An 18,824-nucleotide genomic window follows, 5' to 3' on the forward strand; every position below is an offset into this window, starting at 1 on the left:
CCGAAGTGTGGAGAATAAATTCAATTCAATTAAATTTTATTCAAAAAGTTCCAGCGTCCAATTTCACTAGTTTTTACATGTCTTATACCGTTAGATTCGAATGCAATTCGATCATTTAGTAAGATTTAATATATTTCTTCATGTCAGTTATTTAAAACTAGATTTTAGTTGCGTTAATTCAAAAGAATATGGTTTTATCGTCGATAGCACACTGAATCAATTCAACCAAATACAATTATATTGTACATTTTTACGTACACGCCTGTAAATAAGATGAGACATGGCTTACTTTATCCAGGAATGAGGGTAGGGTAAAAACGGGTGTTTGCTAGGTATTCTTCCAATAATTGTTCATTTTCTCTGGTGTAGGGGGAGATATATTCAAAAAATGTCTGCGTCGGCGTTCCTCAATTTGCGCCCTTCGGCTTCTTGTCGTTGGCTTCCACATCATCTCTTGAGAACAAGATGCCTCCAACTCCAGCAGCAGCCTCACCTTCAGAGTCGATATAAATCCAGCACATCAAACTCAGCATCTCGGCCTTCACCATCGCCGTATGAAGCAAAATCGGCTTTATTTGTTAGTAATGAAATTGCACAAGCGACACTAAGCAGTAACCTTCAACTAGATCTCGGACTCGAAAACAGGATCAATGAACTAGAAACCTTAGAAAGAAATGTAAAACGAAGAAAACTGACAATTGATTTAGTTTCTTTTGTAAGTATATTGTTTCCTTTGTAAGTAAATTCTGTAGTATCTTGATTATTTTTTGTAAGTACATGTAGGCTATCTGGTATCGAAATGAAGTGTCTACAGGATGTTGTACTTCAAGCAGAAACGATCATTTCTTTTTTGTAGGAAAAATCTTATCGGAATTACTGCGAATTGAACTCGAAACTGAATAAACTGAATGAAAACAGAAAAACTGTGGCGAAGAAAATGGGAGAATTAAAGAAAGACAAGGTAAACAAAATATTCCATGTTTTTCCTTAAAGTAATATTGACAGAAATGTTTTAATTTCGATCAATAGATGAATGTAGAAGTCAAAAAGAAGTTGATCGCAAAAGGAAAGTCTTTGAAAGAACAGCACAAGTTACTGTCGGTGAGTAAGCCTTCAATCTTTGTGACTTTACTTCATCAAATTTCTAACACATTTAGCTATCGGGTCTGTGGATGTTTTGTAGAAGGAATATTGGGAAATAGAAGAGAAAGTGATGTTAACTGCCCTAAATCTACCGAATGTATTGAGTAAGAATTCGGTAAGTTCTCCCAGCAGTTTTACAGCCCCTACTGAATGACAAACTAAACCAGCTTAAATTTGTTGTATTTATATTTTGACAGCCCGATACTGATGAAGTCATTCGCAATTTTGGAGATGATTTCATCTCGCATCAAACATCTGTATGTCTTAATCATGCCGAACTATGTGAAGAAAGAAACTTATTGAAATTTTGGTAAGTCTTCTGAATAGGAGAGCATCTATTTTACGTAATAAAATCATATATACCAATGAATAAATTTTCTGATTTTAACAGTAAGTTTAGCCCTGGAGGATACTATATGCGAGGTGAATTAGCCGTTATGGAGCTATCCATCTTGGAATTGATGAGGAATGAAATGGATAATCACAGTTTCACAAGTATGATTTGTCCGAATATGTTTCGTACTCTGGTCATCGTAAGTTACAAGACTCGTCAGAAAAGTTAAAATTTCCTTTTGCTCGCAAACATTTACATTTAACGTTACATTCATACATTTATTGGTTTATTCCACAGGAAGCAAGCGGGCATAAATTGTCAGATCCGAAAGATGTATTCATCTTAGAATCTAAGAATGCTGATTTGAGCAGTAAATATGAAAACTTATTCCATTTATGTGGAGCTTCTTTGTCATCATTCTCAGGTATGTTTTAATTTCATATCTTAGTGAACATTCAAGATATTTCAGTCCAGGTTCTTACAGATCAGGGAATTCTCAATTCATATTTCCCTGCAGAGAAAGTCAGAGAATTCTGGAAATGGAATTTTTGGTGAACCTCTTGATAAGAAACAGCCCCACTGAGGATATCTTATAATTTAATCAGAATTTTTGGTCAAGAATATCAGTATTTTGGATTCCCTTATCTAAAATAAAGATTCAGTCATGTTATTTCAGCCTATTTAACAAAGATGAGTTTACGAAAAGAACAACTACCAATGCGTGCCTACACTCAGGGTAGAAGTTACTCACCAGGTATGAACGAAGTCCTAGGCTTAAACTAAGTTTTCTATATAGATACAAATACCATGAAATATTTATTACAGTTTCAGATGAAGATCTTAATAAAGAATCTCTGATCAATGTTCAACAGGAATCAACAGTACGTAACAAAACCATATTTCGCTTAATATCAATCTCCACTGGTGAAGTATTCTCAAAAATGATTACATTTACAGATCCATGTCTGTGTCGCGTGTGAAACTGGGGAAGAAACAGACTCGGAATTCGAACAATTAGTCGAAAAAATGTGGAATATTTATACAAAATTTCAGTTACCTATCAGGTAAAAACAGTCAATAGAAACTGCATGGATTTCTGAATGTGAAAATACATTGATTTTCTATTGTTTGTAGGTTGGTTAATGTATCGGCGCAGAACTTACGATCCTGTGAATATGAGAGGCGTAATATCGATGTTTGGATACCGAGTATCAATAGTTATATTACTATTGCTTACTTAGCTAATTATAGAGATTTTATCAGTAGAAGATTGACGATTACTAGTTCACCAAACAAACTTCATTTAAACATCGTAAGTATTTTAATATCCGCTAGTTCTAGAAGTCTCAAGGGAATTTAACCAAAGTCTAGTTATATAACAGGACAGACTTTTCTTCGAGCTTTGAAACAATGATTATTCATCATTTTCAGATTCATGGTAAACTGGTGTCAGTTCCGAAACTTCTTGCTGCAATCATCGAAAACTATGAACAGGTATTTACATTCATATCTAGTTGTGAAGCTAGAAGACTCTTCACGCTCATTATAACTGTAAATTGTTTCAGATCGATCCGAAAAAGTTACAGATACCTGAAGTATTAAACAGAAGCTCATTAAACTCATGACACACGAAAATTGTGGAAATCTATGTGTAAAATAAATTATTATCTATTATGAATATGAATGGAATTTATCAATTTGGTTCTCAGCTCATTAGCTATATTCAGATAAGTCAAAAAGTAACACTTTTCTGCACTTTTTGACATTTTTGGTGAAAAATAAGCACAAATCAGTGCTTTAACAATTTTTTCTGAAAATTAGCACGAAGTAGACTCACTAAAAACCATATGACTATAAGGCTTAGAACAATCAGCAAAGAAAATGAACTATGAAGTTTCTACATGTTGATTGATGTGCCCACACACAAATATATTTTACTTTTAATACAAAAACTTACATTTCATGTTTACAAATATTTACATCGTAAGATTTCATTTTTGAGTGACAATTAAAATTTGCTTGATGAAGTTTCAGGACTCGGAAGATCGGGTCAAGCTTTAAGCTGATCTTCTATCAAATTAAGAAAAACTAACTACTTTTAGTTGAACATAGGTTTGGAATTAAGCCTGAACGAACCCTTGAAATATTCACAGAGGGACACTTCCGTTGTTGGCTTGCGAGTTTGAAATGTTTTTTATAGAATGACTAGTCGATAATGTTCGCTGCTAATGAAGCCGCCATCATAAAATCTGCAGCCGAATGGATTGACGGTTTATAACATCTTCAGGCATACAGAATACTGGATTCACTGCTTTTATTCCTGAATATCCGAGTAATGATAATCCAGTTATACCGAACAATGTATGAAACGGATCAACCTAAAATCAACGTAGAAAATCAGTTAGCGATTGACTTCAGAATACGGTAAAAGCCCTGTTTAATGCCACTGTTGGGACAGAGGAATAACATCGCATTGTTAAATACCATTGAATCTGAGTTAGATTGAGTAGATTTGTTCATCCCTGAAAAATGTAGGCGTTAAAACGGATGGCGTTGACTGTACTAAGAATTAATCTATAGCCTGGAACCTGAATTATTTCAATACTTTATCACCATTCTTCTAATTTTTGATCGTCCACACTTCACACGTGTTTAGGACTTCATCAGTGACATTTTTAATTGAAAATGAACTACAAACACCACACATTAGACATTTTATCAGCAACCTTTCAAAAACTTATCGTCATGATGGTGAGTGTGTGAAGGAATGGTTCAGGGTTACAGATTGATACTTGTATTAGGAGGAACTGAATTTTTTGAAATAGTTTACTGACCATATCACCCGGTCTGTCGGCAAATCCACCGGTTTCATCATCTTGACACGCTAATATAAACTTGATCAGTTTATCTTTATCGATCCAGTGAATTCGACCGATTATTTTCAACGACGCTAAAACCCACCACGAATAGCAGACGTCCGGTAATTTTTCAGGTCGCCCTGAGAAAATAAATCAATATGAATTACATCGAAATCTGTCGAGGAATGCGAGGCTTACTGTTTATGATTTCAAATTTGGAGCGAGTTAAACTTGATGTACGAGATCTTACCATTCAGTCCCCCTGACGGAAGCTGCCTTTCACATAACCACCAGCCTAACATATCCACATTTACTAAATCCAGTCGACCAAGAATGGACAGTAACCCTATGCAACAGTATATCTGAAATATATGGTCCAACGTTTATGAATGAAGGAAAAACCCAAAATCATGAAGAAAACCTAAAAGAGTAGTAATTCTATGAGTAATTCTATTTTTTATAAATATTTCATTTTCAAACCTCAGAATTGTGTTGAAAATGGCTGAAGCATCCATACTTATTTCAGCAAATTTGTGGATATGATCTTCAATTATAGACAGTCACTCATCTATGGAATATCTGATGATATTGTAGAATTCAGGTATGGAGGAATTTATTGATTACCTGTCCGGAATGTGATTCACTACCAGGTCTACAACCAAACCCTCCGTCGTAATTCATACAGGATACGACAAACTCAACAGCTTTAACTGTGTTAATAGCATCGAGTCTATTCTGAAAATCATAATATCATCAATCAGATTTTGTCACAATATAGAATAGATTATGAACATGATTAAATCTACTTACTAATAACGATAAACACGCGACTGCACAAAAACTAAATCTGGTATCAATTTCCCCTGAAAACGAACACAAAATCAATCACAAAAAGTCTATGATTAGAAAAGCTGAATCTTGATTGAATTTTTACCCCATTTGTCGCCCATAAAACTGCCGTCATTTTGTTGTAAACGACTAATGAAATTTACAACTCCATCGACATCGATGCAATCACACGCGTCGTACAAAGTTAAAATCTGAAAATCAAATAGAGTTCATGAGGTCACAGAAACATGTGTCTTCCACAATTAGTGCGAATCAGTTCATTCCAGTCGCAGTGAGTTATTAACTCCGAGTCAAATTTTAACTCACATCTGTGGAACTGGGTTCAGAGTTAACTCTTTAACTCACAACTGTGGAACTGGATTCAGAGTTAACTCTTTAACTCACAACTGTGGAACTGGGTTCAGAGTTAACTCTTTAACTCACAACTGTGGAACTGGGTTCAGAGTTAACTCTTTAACTCACAACTGTGGAACTGGACCCTGTATAAGAGATTTTCTTCAACATTGTGCATATTCTATATCGATTCCTCCATTTGATTTTGAAAGATACCTGAATAGCGCTGAGTGTATAGAGTAAATGAGGGTCATGTCCTATACTAGCACCGATTCCACCGCATTCGTGTTGACATCGTTTTATAAACGATAAAACTTCATCTTTATTCATTCGATGAAGTTGATTCATCAAATCCATTACCGTTAAACCCCAATACATTCCACTCATTCTTAAATATTCCGTCATCACATATTCCTAAAACAACAACAACAACAAAAACATAGCATTTCATTCAAAAATTCACACGATCATTAGAAATATATATGCAAGTCATTTGAGATTTGAAAGTTTTGAGGAGAGGTTTATCTGTCTGTCTGTGGTTGTTTCACGTTGGTCCAAACCACTTTGGAATAAGCCCATCTGATTACAAAAGCTAACTATCAATGATTTAGGTGTAACTAACTAGTTTGACTTTTTTGGGACAACATTATAGGCCTACTCACATACTCATGACAAGAAGGTTATAATTTATACTCACATAATCATTAGTTTTAGCGCCGTATTCAGCTATATAATCAGCATGTTTATCAAGCAGTAAACTGTTCACATTATCGGGTATTTTTACATCCTTCATTGGTGTACCCTAAAAACCATATCAACAATTTTGAAAAATATTGATTAAATGAGTTGACAAAGTGAAAATTGAAGGCCAGGGTCAGGGAAACTGGGCAGGGCCTCCCCCAGAATTGTCAGAAATAGAAGATATTTCAGCATTAACCTCTTATTTGAATCGATAGTTTTCAACATAAACATCATCAAAAGAGAAAGAAATGAATCGGAAATTTGTGAAGTATCTGTAAATAAGTTAAAAATACCATAATTGCTCCTGTAAACTTCACAATTCAATCCAATTTGTTGAAATAGTTCGGTGTTTGGCTCCATCCAACATTTCCCGACTCTGGATACAAGCTGGTTAGGTCAGTAGATGGCGCTGATTGAGCTAGGGTTAGGGTTTCGATTAGTGAGCCATCCACAATCGGCAATCCATAGTCGGGAAATCTCTGGACTCCCAGAGTGACGTCATCAGGGAGGATTCCCCACTTCAGAGTGACGTCAATCAGCGAGGATTTCGGGCGACGCGTTAATGGTGTATTTTACTGGTGCGACTGGTTGATAATTAAACGCGTTTCACTGGTCGAATTAAGCGTCACCTGAGTTTATGGTCACGTCTAATAGAAGTATCCAGGTAGGAAAATCAATATTCAGCAGTTAATCGATGATATACGATCGTTAAATCAGTAATCCGAACGGTTTTAGATCGAAGTGTAGTCTGTCATTAATCCTTTCACTTTTTAAAGATTAACGCAATTTCACGAGTCTCGTATCAAATATTTCACCTTCTAAACGTTTTCACAAACCTGTAACTAGCGCCAAGTTACTTGAGGTTTATAAGTATTGAAAGAGTGAGGTTTTTTGTTATTCTTTTTTGCGTGTGGTGGACGCGGTTTGGAAGTGGTGTTCACAATTCTATCCAAAATATAGGCCTGAACTCGGCAGTCTTTCATACTCCCCTCATACTTCCCCGTTCCTCCTGTCGTGCTCGGCTTTCCTGACTCCTCAAACCAGTTCTCACTCCCCTTGCTCCTCCCCCTCCCTCCAGCTCCCCTTGTACCACATCAATAATCAGTCATCAGGATAATATGTATTGTAATTATAGGTGTGTAATAGATAATCATTTATTGAACTCTGCTCTTAAGAAGAATCAGCTCTGACACAATAAACATGTATTTACTAATTATCAGAGGAAGGGAATAAGCTGTGTATTCACTCGCATATAGGTTCAATATCATTGTCTAATATCAGATCTGTGTCTTATTAAATCACTGCGAGACTTCCTTCCATCATCATCGCCAGACGCGTCCGTCTATCAGTTCGTCTTAAACGGGATTATCTCGGCGGATTAAAATAATCGATATAAAGAGATGTTAGTCGGATTAACTTTGAGTAATAAATATCGCGAACCGGGTTTGAGAAATGCCGACGCGAAGTTACTCAATAAATTACCGACGAATATGAATCGTAACAAAGATAATCGTAAATTTGATCGGACGATGACGAATCAAAAACAAGCTCGTAAATTACCGCCGTTATTTTTTAGCGGTAAATCGAAAGTCGGTCACATAACTCAGTAAGTTTAGCGGTACAAGTTTAAACAGTTTTAGCTCTATTATTTTGGGTGGATGAACTTAAAAGTCAGATTAACGAGAATTCTGAATTGGAACATAATATTTTACATAACCGCATACGTTTGGACATATGTATAAATGGAAGCATGTAATATCCTGTAAACATCAAAATCTAGATTAAATTGGTTTGAGTTTATTTCTGCATTTAAGTTGATGTCGTTAGTTTGGGTCTTACTGTTCAGGCTTCATTAATTAGGTTTAAATACATTGTTCAACAATTTGTTGTAAATCCATTGGTTTTGCTTTAGTGTCTCTATGACCCAAAACGTGCTGATCATATGTGATTAGTTCAGGTGTTTGACAGTCTTTATAGAAACACTCTTGTCCAGCATTTATGAAATTAGCCTGTCTTGTTACTACTGGTTGGTAACTAAGGTAATTTGGAGTACCTCAGACATAATTCATAAAAAGATGATGACCGTAAAGAATTATTTCATGTCCAATGCTATATTGGATTTTTAGTAGTTTTAATTAAGTGCAACCACCGTTTGACCGCTGTATTGAGCCTTAGTTCATGAACTCAAGCCGATGAAACTCGTTCAGATAATCTTGTATTTTCTCGCTTTTATTTCAGAACTTGTTACAGACTTTATAAAGAAGAGATGAGCAGCTCGGAGGAAGTATCGTGGATCTCGTGGTTCTGCGGTTTACGCGGAAATGAGTTCTTTTGTGAGGTAGGAAATTCTATAATCGGCGTCTCTAGTCCTGTGTATAGTGAGATTAATTGATCTATCGATTGCTGTATTGATTTCACACGATGCACACAGTAATTAATAATGATGTTGATTTTGTATTATTTCTAGGTCGATGAAGATTATATACAGGACAAGTTTAATTTAACGGGTTTAAATGAACAAGTTCCTCATTACAGACAAGCATTAGATATGATTTTAGATTTAGAACCAGGTAAGTTAGCAGAGAACCATTTAAGTTTTTAGCCGAATAGCCCATACACTTAGACATGGAGAATAGACTATAAAAACCCACTAGACAAACCTTGCCTTATTCCAACACAGTTGACTCGGAATTAACGCTGATAAAACAAAATTATTTTTGTAACTTGATAATGTATTTTCATATCCTCTACTCAAACTTGGCTTATATCGGACCAATTTTCTACCAGTTCATCCGAGGATTACAGTGCAAATATAGAATATTAAAACCAAATTTATATCAACAACTAAAATTAAAGATTTCATAAAAACAACATTTCGGACTCACACCTGACGTTGGTCTCTAGAGAGAGTCCGGACTCTGAGCATTTTGATTCTCGATAGATTGATATCTTTTAGAAACTTCACCGTTTTCACCAATTACTAGAACTCTACAAAATTGAACAATTTCAGATGATGAATTAGAAGATAATCCTAATCAAAGTGATCTAATTGAGCAAGCGGCTGAAATGTTGTACGGTTTAATACACGCTAGATACATCATGACTAATAGAGGCATAGCTCAAATGGTAAGTTATTATTTCTTGCCTAAGTAGAGAAGATTCGTAGAGTAGCGGCGTTAACCGGATTTAGAATAAATAACAAGACGAGTAGTACTACATAGGTTAACTATTTAACTAACGCGCTTTCGCTACTAATGTATAGAAGTTTTATCAATCATTCACCTGATGAAGTTTCTATATACTAGTAGCGAAAGCTTATGTGTCAAATAAATAGTTAACCTATATAGTTCTACTTGTCTAGTTATTTGCCTGAGTAAAGTTAGGCATCGTGATTACTCTTTCTTCGATAAACATTAGCGAAATGTTGATTTATTTTCTGCAGATAGAGAAATGGCAACAAGGTGATTTCGGTTACTGTCCTCGAGTTTATTGTGAAAATCAAATGACGCTGCCCATAGGTAAGACTGGGAAAGAGTCCGCGCTGTTTGTATTGAGTATTTTATAGATTCTGAAGAGTGCTTTCTTTGGAATAAGTAAGGATCGGCCCTGATTAACCCTTTCAGTGCATCTACACCGCAGTGCGGTGTATAAATCAGTGATGGATTTTGTTCAACGTATTAGGATGGAATTACTCAAAATTTTTGAAATTATCTCCAGCACTATAGGGTATTAATAAGTCAGCACTGAAAGAGTTAATGATTACTTATCGAGTAAAATCCTGACAGTGCTGAAAAAAGCTGCATGTATTTGGAATCAACCAGGGCGGCCGCTTGCCAGGAAATCAGGGAATAGTCAAGGAATTTTGTAAAATGGCTAAAAATCAGGGGTAGGGAAATTTGTTGAGATGGCTACATCACCCATAGAATCAATCAGTTTCCATCTATGTTTTATGTGTCTGTGTTAATTGATTGGATTCTTTACAGATCTAGTCAGGGAAAAAATGTTTATGTCAGGGAATAGTCAGGGGAAAAAAGTCAAATAACCTAACACAATCACAGGATATTTCTACTGACAAATTCAATGTTTTTCTATAATGTTTCCGATGGTTCATTATATCCAATGTGAAATTATAATTGTCCTATTTCAATTGAGACGAAATTCATGTTTTGTCACCGATAAATTTGAAATTAGATTTCTACAGGTAAATTTATGATTGGCTACTCAGGATATTTCTACTGACCAATTCGATGTTTTGCTATAACGTAGGTTTATCTGATGTCCCCGGTGAAGCGATGGTAAAACTCTACTGTCCGCGGTGTCAGGATGTTTATACGCCGAAATCGACGCGACATCACCACACGGACGGCGCGTATTTCGGCACTGGTTTTCCTCACATGTTGTTCATGGTTCATCCCGAATACCGACCGAAGCGTCCTAATAATAATTTCGTTCCAAGGTATGTGTTCAGTTTATCGGCATTTTATCGTCGCCCGAAACCGTGGATTGATTTCATAGACTGAGTATCGGTCATTCAATTGAAACACCTTAAAAATATCAAAACCTCCGCTGACCCTAAATCTGTTCGGAAACTGATACCCAGTCTATGAAACCCCTAGCCCCTCCTGGTGTTCAGTATTTGAAACGCTGTGAATCAGTAAGACCCTTCATGCTGGCTAAAATGCGTCTTGCGTCTAGAATGGCCTTAAATGCTTGTTTGATGCAAAGTCAATTCTGGCTGTAATGAGTATGAAGTCTTGGATTACGTATTGCGTGGAATACTTCATCTAAAAGAATGAACTGCTCTATTATAGCGATATATATCTAATCATCTTTGAGTTCAATTGATGTTCGTTGAATTCAAATTTCACCATTTTCTGAAGCATTTCTGCTGTTACATCTATTGTTTCGAGTTTATTTATTTTCGCTGTTGTTTTTTGTCTGTGAATTTGATTTGAAAAATGCATGAATTCCGATCTATTTCGCAACTAGTGAAGTTTCTACTTTGTTTGTTTTATTCGATGTTGTTGTTTTTATATTGATTTGTCATCGATCTCTGATCTCACTTCGGCACGATTTCAAAACTACGCAATCTCTTCAGTCGCACGAGCGTCTTCTACCCTTCACCGGACCAACTCATCAACTATCTATAATATTCATGGAACGATATTTTGTTTTTCCTCACTAGCCCGAGACGACCTGGCTAGCGAGCATGTGGTTTTATCTCGTACAGTCAAATTCGCATAAGTCGTCATAAAAATTGGAATGATCATTATGTTGGTGACTTATTTGATTCACGATAAAGACTTGAATTCACTACAGTGAAACCTCATTCCCTCATTCAGGGGCCGACTAAGAAATGAAAAGGGCGTGTATACTGAAAAAAGGCAAGCTAAGTATCCACGCAGCCAAAACAATGTTCGAGAAAATTTTGAAATTTAAGTGCATTTTGCATACAGTTTCTAGACACTTGAGGGACTTTAAGATTAGTGTTTCGTTCCAGACTGCTGGACCCAGTTTCAATTGAGAGGAAATTCAAGTTTTGTCACTGATAAATCGTTATTACGAGGTTCCGCTGTTAATTGAATTGGAAAAGCGAGTTTTGACACACAAAAAAAGAGAAAATTTCTGTGACGATTTATCATTGAGTTTCAGTGTACATTATTTGCTGTATTTATTTCAGGAGATTGAGAGATATTTGACGTTGTTTTCAGTTGTAGATGTGAAACCACTATCACTTACTATTGTGTTTTTAATAACTGCATGTATGAGTTATTGTCAAGCTGCAACCCATGTTTTCAACAACAACAAAAATACTCAATATCTTCATCAACTTTCGGTTGAATGAGATTTCAAATATTATTCGAACAGGCATTGATTCTTGTAACTTGAATTTTGCCATATTTTGTCGCTACACACAAAATGTAATGCATCCATGTATGAATGAATGATGGTGTAATCCACGACCCTCTCCCTCACCCCACACCTCACCGAGTGTGATAGAGTTCCCACTACGCTCACAGTACAGTTCACGTCCCTCTCCACGCACAAATCTTGTCATTACTCCTTTCAAAATGTGCTCATGCTTGCTTCATTCCAAACCCTAAATTCGTTCTTCACTGCTGCAGTTAACGAGCAGAACTCCCGATAGTAGTTTTTGTCGGCACTCTTCGCGCCGATATATTGGATTTTATCCCATGCCTCAAGATGTTGTATGTTGCCCTGTAAAACCGAATAACAAAAAACTGAAAACGTGTTATAAACCCAAATGACTAGTGTCTCCATCTATATGTGTAAACCTAAATGACAAGCGTCGCCCTCTAAATGTGTAAACCTAAATGACAAGCGTCGCCCTCTAAATGTGTAAACCTAAATGACGAGTGTCGCCCAGTTTTCACCAAATTCTCTTAAACTTTTACATTTATTTTATGTGTTGTGAACCTCTTTCCACAAATTTTCCCATAATTGTTTTTATTCAGTGATTTAAGTTTATAGATGTTTTACTCGCTCCGAACGAAGTACGTACGTACGGTGTAGCGTGAGGGAACCCGATTGAACAGTACGGTGTAGCATTATGCTTCATCGGATGAACAATTCACAACATTACAGAATAAAAGAAGTAGATATATCGCTACTAAGCGCACGCTTATTTCTGAATCCATGTGATTCACGCTAGCTAACTCTAGTCACACGGATATAGTTAGTGATTATTAGTGCAGAACTCATTTTAGTCGATATCGTTACAAAATTAGACAAAAATTTAATAAACGTAGAAGAATGATCGAAAAGCTAGAAGCTTGCTGCTTTATCCAGTAATTCACGCCCGTCTTTTCTTCATTCTACTTCTAGGCTTTACGGCTTCAAGATACATCCCCTTGCATATCAACTACAATGTCAGGCAGCGGCTAACTTCAAAATGCCCGTCCGAGGGCTCAGCTATAGTAATGGAAAACGGTAGACACACATCGTCGTTATAGAACATGGGTTGTAGCTTGAGTCACGTGTAATATTGTTTATTTTAATTCTCTCTACTCTCGACCGTCGACGCCATGACGACTACTCTCCAGAACTCCACCGCGATACGTTCGTTTCACGCTGCGATAATCTCGGGGTACCGGCACTCCAGCTATCCCGTCAGATGGCGCCACTAGCATATCTAAGTACTTCATTGAAATTTGTTCGTTATTGATTTACTTCAGTAAGTTCAGTCGTTCAATCCAAAAAATTAGGCAAATCCGGATTCATCTGAAGAGTTCATATGTGGCTCCATCTTTTACGTCACATATGAATTGGAAAAATTATCATTAGATACTAATTAAGTGAACGAAGAAATTCTCTGTTGTATTGTATACTAGTGCCACCTGGTGGATTCTGGTGTGAATTGTGCTTGTGCCGCAGCAGCATTGCCGGTACTCAATGATTCTCGCGATTAAATCTACCTGTTATTGTTGCTATTGGTTGCGATACTCCGATATAAAGCATCTGTTGAATGAGAGTGTTAGCAACATTGCGGTGATTTGCGTCTCATAGCTGTTGCTATCGGTTATGGTTTTCTGGTTCTACAGAGCCGCGCCTGGAGGGACTACAGCTTTGTGGATCAGAGAAATAATGTGTCGATCGTGATATTATTTTACCCAAAATAAGTAATTATTCTCAATACATACCCCCCAGTCCAGGTTACTGTACCCCAAATATAACCATCTCAGTATGTCTGGTAATACCTCCTGTATATCCAGGTGTGTCTGGTAATAAATACCTCCATCATCTCTGGGTATGTCTGGCAATACCTCGATTATCTCTCGGTATAGCCTATACCGAAGTGTGTCTGGGTACTTCCAGGTCTGTCTGGGAATACCCTAGGCATGTCTGGGTGTATATACCCCAGTATGTCGGGGATTACCCCAGTATATCTGGATATGTTGTTCTTACGCTGCATTTGATTCTGTATAGACATTTGCTTATGTAATCACTTGCTGTGTCATCATTTGTGAAAAAGAAAATGTGATTAGTAAACAAGCGACTTAATAAATCGGGCGTTAGCCCAGTTGTGAGTTAAATTTGATGAAAAATCTACAATAGAAATTGTGTTGAAAATATTCGTAGAAAATGATGGTGTCTGTAGGATTTTTCACGTGAAAATCAAACTATAGAAAAAAGTTTATCGTATTGATTTGACAAAAATGAAATGAATTTTAACTTTTGTAAGTGATTGAACATGTAGAAGATTTAACCCTTTCAGTGTGTAAATGCCGCTCTGCGATGTATTGTCCATCCGCCCTATATTACGCCTACCCCGGAGTGCGGTGTATTTGTGTAATTATCGATTAGTAAAATCTCTATTGAAAGGTGGTAGCACCTGTCAAACATTGTAAATATTAGCAACTAATGATACACCGCACCACGGGGTATACGCAATATAGTTGCATGCGTGTTATACACCGCGCTGCGGGGTAGATAGAATATAGCGATAAGCCGGTTGGTTATTCATCAACTGGGGTGGAATTTTCCAAAATTTTGAAATTATCTCTAGGACTAAGAGAAACATTAGTATTACCTTATAAAAAAGTTAACGTAGCGCTGAAAGGGTTAATAATCTATGAATAAGAAAAAATGTGTAATGTTAAATCGTACATTTTGTGTGTTTTGTAATGTTTTCATTGTTATTATATTTGACTGTAAGCGTAGATTCATTTTTCTATTATTTAACTCCACACGAGTCACATGTTCCTCCCGGCTTTTATTATCAGGGAATTTAAGACTTTCATCTGCGGAGAAAGATCTCATCGTAAAAAATCTATAGATTTAATATAGTTTACTGGGGCCGGTTAGAAGTCAAATTGTTGGTTTAATTGCTATAAGATCGGCCCATCGTGGTTACTGAGTTTTTACCCTCTAATGAATTGATGTCGAAATGTTTTAACAATAAAATTATAATGAAAGTAATGAAATGATATTTTCTCTGTAAATAATTAAATTTATTGTTATTATTAGTAGTATTTTCTCTTGTAAGATATCTCATTTGATTAGATTAATCGAGTTAATGTATTGAATTAAAACACTATAGAAATTGAATCCTGGAAGAAAAAGGGTTGGGGGGTGTGGGCTGTGGGGTGGGGTGAGGAAAAGGTGAAAAGTACAGCAGAAGTAAAACAGAATCTGAGTTCTTACCTTGATTTTAAGCAGTTTTGATAAACTGTGTCGATCCCTTCGACTTATTGGCAGCAGAATTGAAGATATTTCAAATTCAAGTCTAATTCAACAACTAGACTAAAGCCATTAGGAATGATTGTTTTTTTTTTCTTTGAGCTGAACACAATGCTCATTGATGAATTGAAATGTTAAGTTTCCTATCATTCATTTAGTCTCTTCTATGTTGTACATTATTGTTCATGTACGTCGCGGTAGATATAAACATGGACCCTTAACATGGACCCTGGTCCGTGATATTAAGAAGCATTATAATATTATAAGTATAATATATATATAGAAATATATATGTTAATCTATATATTCAGATTTCTTAAATAAATTCTTGTATGTACAGAAAAAATCTATAAACGTTAGTATTTTGTATCGACAAATTGGTGACTGTCGGATGTACTTTTAACAATGAAGTGAGTCTTGTTGGACGCAGATGAATTCTGTATTTTGGGGGTGTTTATAGGTGGACAAGTACGCAACAGAAAATGAGCGGATTTCCAAACCCTTCAGTATCGTGTACACAATCTTAAGCGTTATCTGGATAGGAAGCGATGGCAAGTTTTTATGGAATGGAGCCTTTCAGTAATTCCCATGGTTTTGTTAAAGACTGGTATCAACATTTAACTTAGGGGTCAACTCGATTGAAAATGAATTGAGTTAGGCACCCCAGGTTATAGTTATTGATACTAGTCTATAAAACTGAGCCCTAGTTGTCATTCGGACAAACGAGAGTTTATTCATCACCGACAAATATCTGAATTAATAATATATGAAAGCCTGAATAGATAATAAGACTACAACCCACTACATGTATATAGTAATTCAAAAGACTAAAAATGACATTCAATAAAAACAGAAATCAATCGACACCTTTTCAAACTCTCTTGAAACCATCGTCACGTGGGAAATAAATGTCGTTTTATATCTCTGAATTTATATGCAGTGGGTGAAATCTTATTGAATAAGTAAATTTCAGATTGATGAATAACGTTGTGTTTATACTGTTCATTTCGTTTCAGATTGTACGGATTTGAAATACACCCTATGGCTTACCAGTTACAGGTACAAGCTCACTGTCGTCATCGAACCGCCAGTCGTGCTCGCACCGCTGTTAAAACAACTCCGCTTTATAAGTGATGATACGTAGAAACACCGATCAAAATCAACTTTATTTATCACGCAAGAAAATCAGCTAATATTGCCACCACCTCTTGGCTGTTAAAAATAGTTCCCCATGGCCAGAATGGGCTTGGATTTGGAAGGATCCAGATCGGCTGTAATGAAAAAGTTAAACTCAAAATTTTTAGTTTAATTGTTATTGTTAACTTATGTTTTCAATGACAATTTAAACTTAACCATTTTTGGCCTTAACTTTTCCATGAAACTTGTGGACTGGCTATAACATGAAGTACATGATGACACTGATGTATCAGGGTCCCTACGACTCCTTGATTCCTTCTAAATGGAAAATACTTTTGAAGGTATTAGAAAATCCTTTAATCTGACGAAAATGCCTGAAACTCCTTTAAACTCTTTCAATTTTGAGAAATAGCTAATTAGATACAACAGAATTTGTACATTAGACTACGGCTTGGAACCAGGATCTGTTTGTTACCCTATTAGGCAGTTACCGAATTAGAGTTAGAGTTTAGTTAGTGTCAAGGATGAAAATTTGTTGGGATATGAAAGTGATGCAGGTGCTCCCTTAAAATTTGAAATTTTGAAAACTCCTTTCATCCAGGAATGACTGATCTGTAGGGGCCCTGTGTATGCCAGTGATTTCCAGCAGTATATAGAGCCTACTCAGGCAGTCAAGAGGTTCCTAATTATTTTTCATCTTTTTCCTAAAAAGGAAATACGTTTTGTGTAATATGGTCTGGTTAATTGCTGTAGTTCAGACATTTGGCTGCTGAAATCGTGTTCATTGTCAAATGATAAATTGACATTTAAAAAACAAGGGTATCCCAGTATGGATATATCACTGTGAATATTTGGTTCGGTTTATATAATCATGTACTCTAAAACGTTTTAATTATGATTAAATTGAATTGTGGACGTTTCTGGAAATTTCACCAAGAACCTTTAGTCTGATGTTGGGTTCGCTAGGATCGTAAAGTGACAGCGATCACTGTCGATACAACCACTGCCAGGACTGGATGAAGTGAAAATATGCTTGGTGTCATAAGCAACGTTCGCATTTCTTCTGTAAATTCGACTAAACTTTCATCATGTTATCTGTTATTGTATCTGCAGCCTGGAACCTGCGCCTTCACACATTCAGGACTGCGGTTTGAAATCTTAAAACTCTTTGAAAATGTGCTGATATTAATGTCTAGAATGGTGATAAAACGTGGTGATGTCCGAGTCTGTGTTCAGGCAGTAGATCATTAAACCTCTATAACTTGTAACCAACTTTGCTTTACTGTAACTCAACATTTTTCATCATTAGTTATGTTTGCATATACTATTCTCTCATTGCTTATTGCAAAGGTTTAAATCTTTGTCTTCACTTGTACTTAAAAGCTTTAAATTTCAAAAAAGCCATCTAGGCGGTGGGTGGATCCAGGGGATCAGTGGGCCTTGTACAAGACTTACCCACATGAGAAGCCATTTTCTAGATGAACTCTTAAACTTTTTACTGCCTTATTTTATGAAATCTTATGAACTTGTCTTGCATAATTGACAAAATAAGGTGGTTTCTTACTTGCAAATGCGTCTCACTCAAACCGTGAAGGTGACCATTCTAAATGTGCCTTTTCAATGGTAAGAAAAACAAAACCAGCCTTCAAAAGTAGGCCTTGGATCCGCCTTGCTTTCATTGTAAATATCGGATTATCTTCTTCTATTGTGAGTGTAAAATATTCATAGGCCTATAGAACGTATACAATTGTTATATTCATATCAAAGACAAAAAAAAGAATATTTTCATTTTGGAAGTGGGTTTAATTGGTTAAAAGATCAACGATTTTGTAATTGGAGTCGAGGACTCCCATCTCATACCCTCTCTTCAGTAATTCTACTTCAGTGAATGTTTTTGGAACAGAGCATCAGGGACGATTTGTTGTATACATAGCATACATATATATTTTGTTATGGAAGAGCAATAAAAAATACAAAATTCTTATTTTGAAATGTTTTCGTGTTGTTTACTGCTATATATCCTTAGCCTCCTGTTTCAGAGGACTTAATGCGGGATCAGGGAAGCATCCTTAGCCTCCTGATTCAGACAGATCACTCAGGGAAGTATCCTTAGCCTCCTGTTTCAGATCAGAGGACTTAATGCGGGAACTCATTGGGAATTCAGTGCATCAGGGAATTCATTGCATCATTCACCAGACGGAGGATTGTCAAGAAGATCAACAGTCAAA

The 18,824-nt window shown here is 36.1% G+C and overlaps 3 protein-coding genes across 5 annotated transcripts; 2 read left to right on the plus strand and 1 right to left on the minus strand.

The window, feature by feature from the left end:
* The first annotated feature begins 40 nt into the window (after window positions 1-40).
* On the plus strand, window positions 41-3,126 carry LOC141908922 (serine--tRNA synthetase-like protein Slimp). Of its 2 annotated transcripts, none has more exons than XM_074799211.1 (14): window positions 41-118; window positions 370-715; window positions 857-961; window positions 1,030-1,101; window positions 1,184-1,258; window positions 1,341-1,453; window positions 1,535-1,676; window positions 1,775-1,901; window positions 2,154-2,231; window positions 2,303-2,358; window positions 2,435-2,541; window positions 2,612-2,789; window positions 2,909-2,971; window positions 3,043-3,126. In XM_074799211.1, the coding sequence occupies exons 2-14, from the start codon at window positions 389-391 to the stop codon at window positions 3,100-3,102; spliced, it is 1,503 nt and encodes a 500-aa protein (XP_074655312.1). In that variant the 5' UTR covers window positions 41-118; window positions 370-388; the 3' UTR covers window positions 3,103-3,126. The 2 variants fall into 2 exon arrangements, with proteins under 2 accessions (XP_074655312.1, XP_074655313.1); XM_074799212.1 differs by having other exon boundaries at window positions 2,309-2,358.
* A 255-nt stretch (window positions 3,127-3,381) lies between these two features.
* LOC141908402 (geranylgeranyl transferase type-2 subunit beta-like) lies at window positions 3,382-6,639 on the minus strand. Its single transcript, XM_074798443.1, has 9 exons — window positions 6,552-6,639; window positions 6,215-6,319; window positions 5,734-5,931; window positions 5,270-5,375; window positions 5,146-5,198; window positions 4,960-5,070; window positions 4,586-4,697; window positions 4,312-4,475; window positions 3,382-3,855 (listed from the first exon to the last, which is right to left on the minus strand). The coding sequence occupies exons 1-9, from the start codon at window positions 6,552-6,554 to the stop codon at window positions 3,718-3,720; spliced, it is 990 nt and encodes a 329-aa protein (XP_074654544.1). The 5' UTR covers window positions 6,555-6,639; the 3' UTR covers window positions 3,382-3,717.
* A 159-nt stretch (window positions 6,640-6,798) lies between these two features.
* Window positions 6,799-18,588, plus strand: LOC141908128 (casein kinase II subunit beta). Of its 2 annotated transcripts, none has more exons than XM_074797989.1 (7): window positions 6,799-6,922; window positions 8,497-8,596; window positions 8,726-8,828; window positions 9,269-9,384; window positions 9,701-9,776; window positions 10,525-10,714; window positions 16,476-18,588. In XM_074797989.1, exons 2-7 carry the CDS (start codon window positions 8,525-8,527, stop codon window positions 16,591-16,593), a joined length of 675 nt encoding a protein of 224 aa, XP_074654090.1. In that variant the 5' UTR covers window positions 6,799-6,922; window positions 8,497-8,524; the 3' UTR covers window positions 16,594-18,588. The 2 variants fall into 2 exon arrangements, with proteins under 2 accessions (XP_074654090.1, XP_074654091.1); XM_074797990.1 differs by lacking the exon at window positions 16,476-18,588 and adding an exon at window positions 13,105-15,707.
* The last annotated feature ends 236 nt before the right edge of the window (window positions 18,589-18,824 follow it).

This window comes from Tubulanus polymorphus, chromosome 7 (assembly GCF_964204645.1).
Source record: "Tubulanus polymorphus chromosome 7, tnTubPoly1.2, whole genome shotgun sequence".
Lineage (NCBI taxonomy): Eukaryota > Metazoa > Nemertea > Palaeonemertea > Tubulaniformes > Tubulanidae > Tubulanus > Tubulanus polymorphus.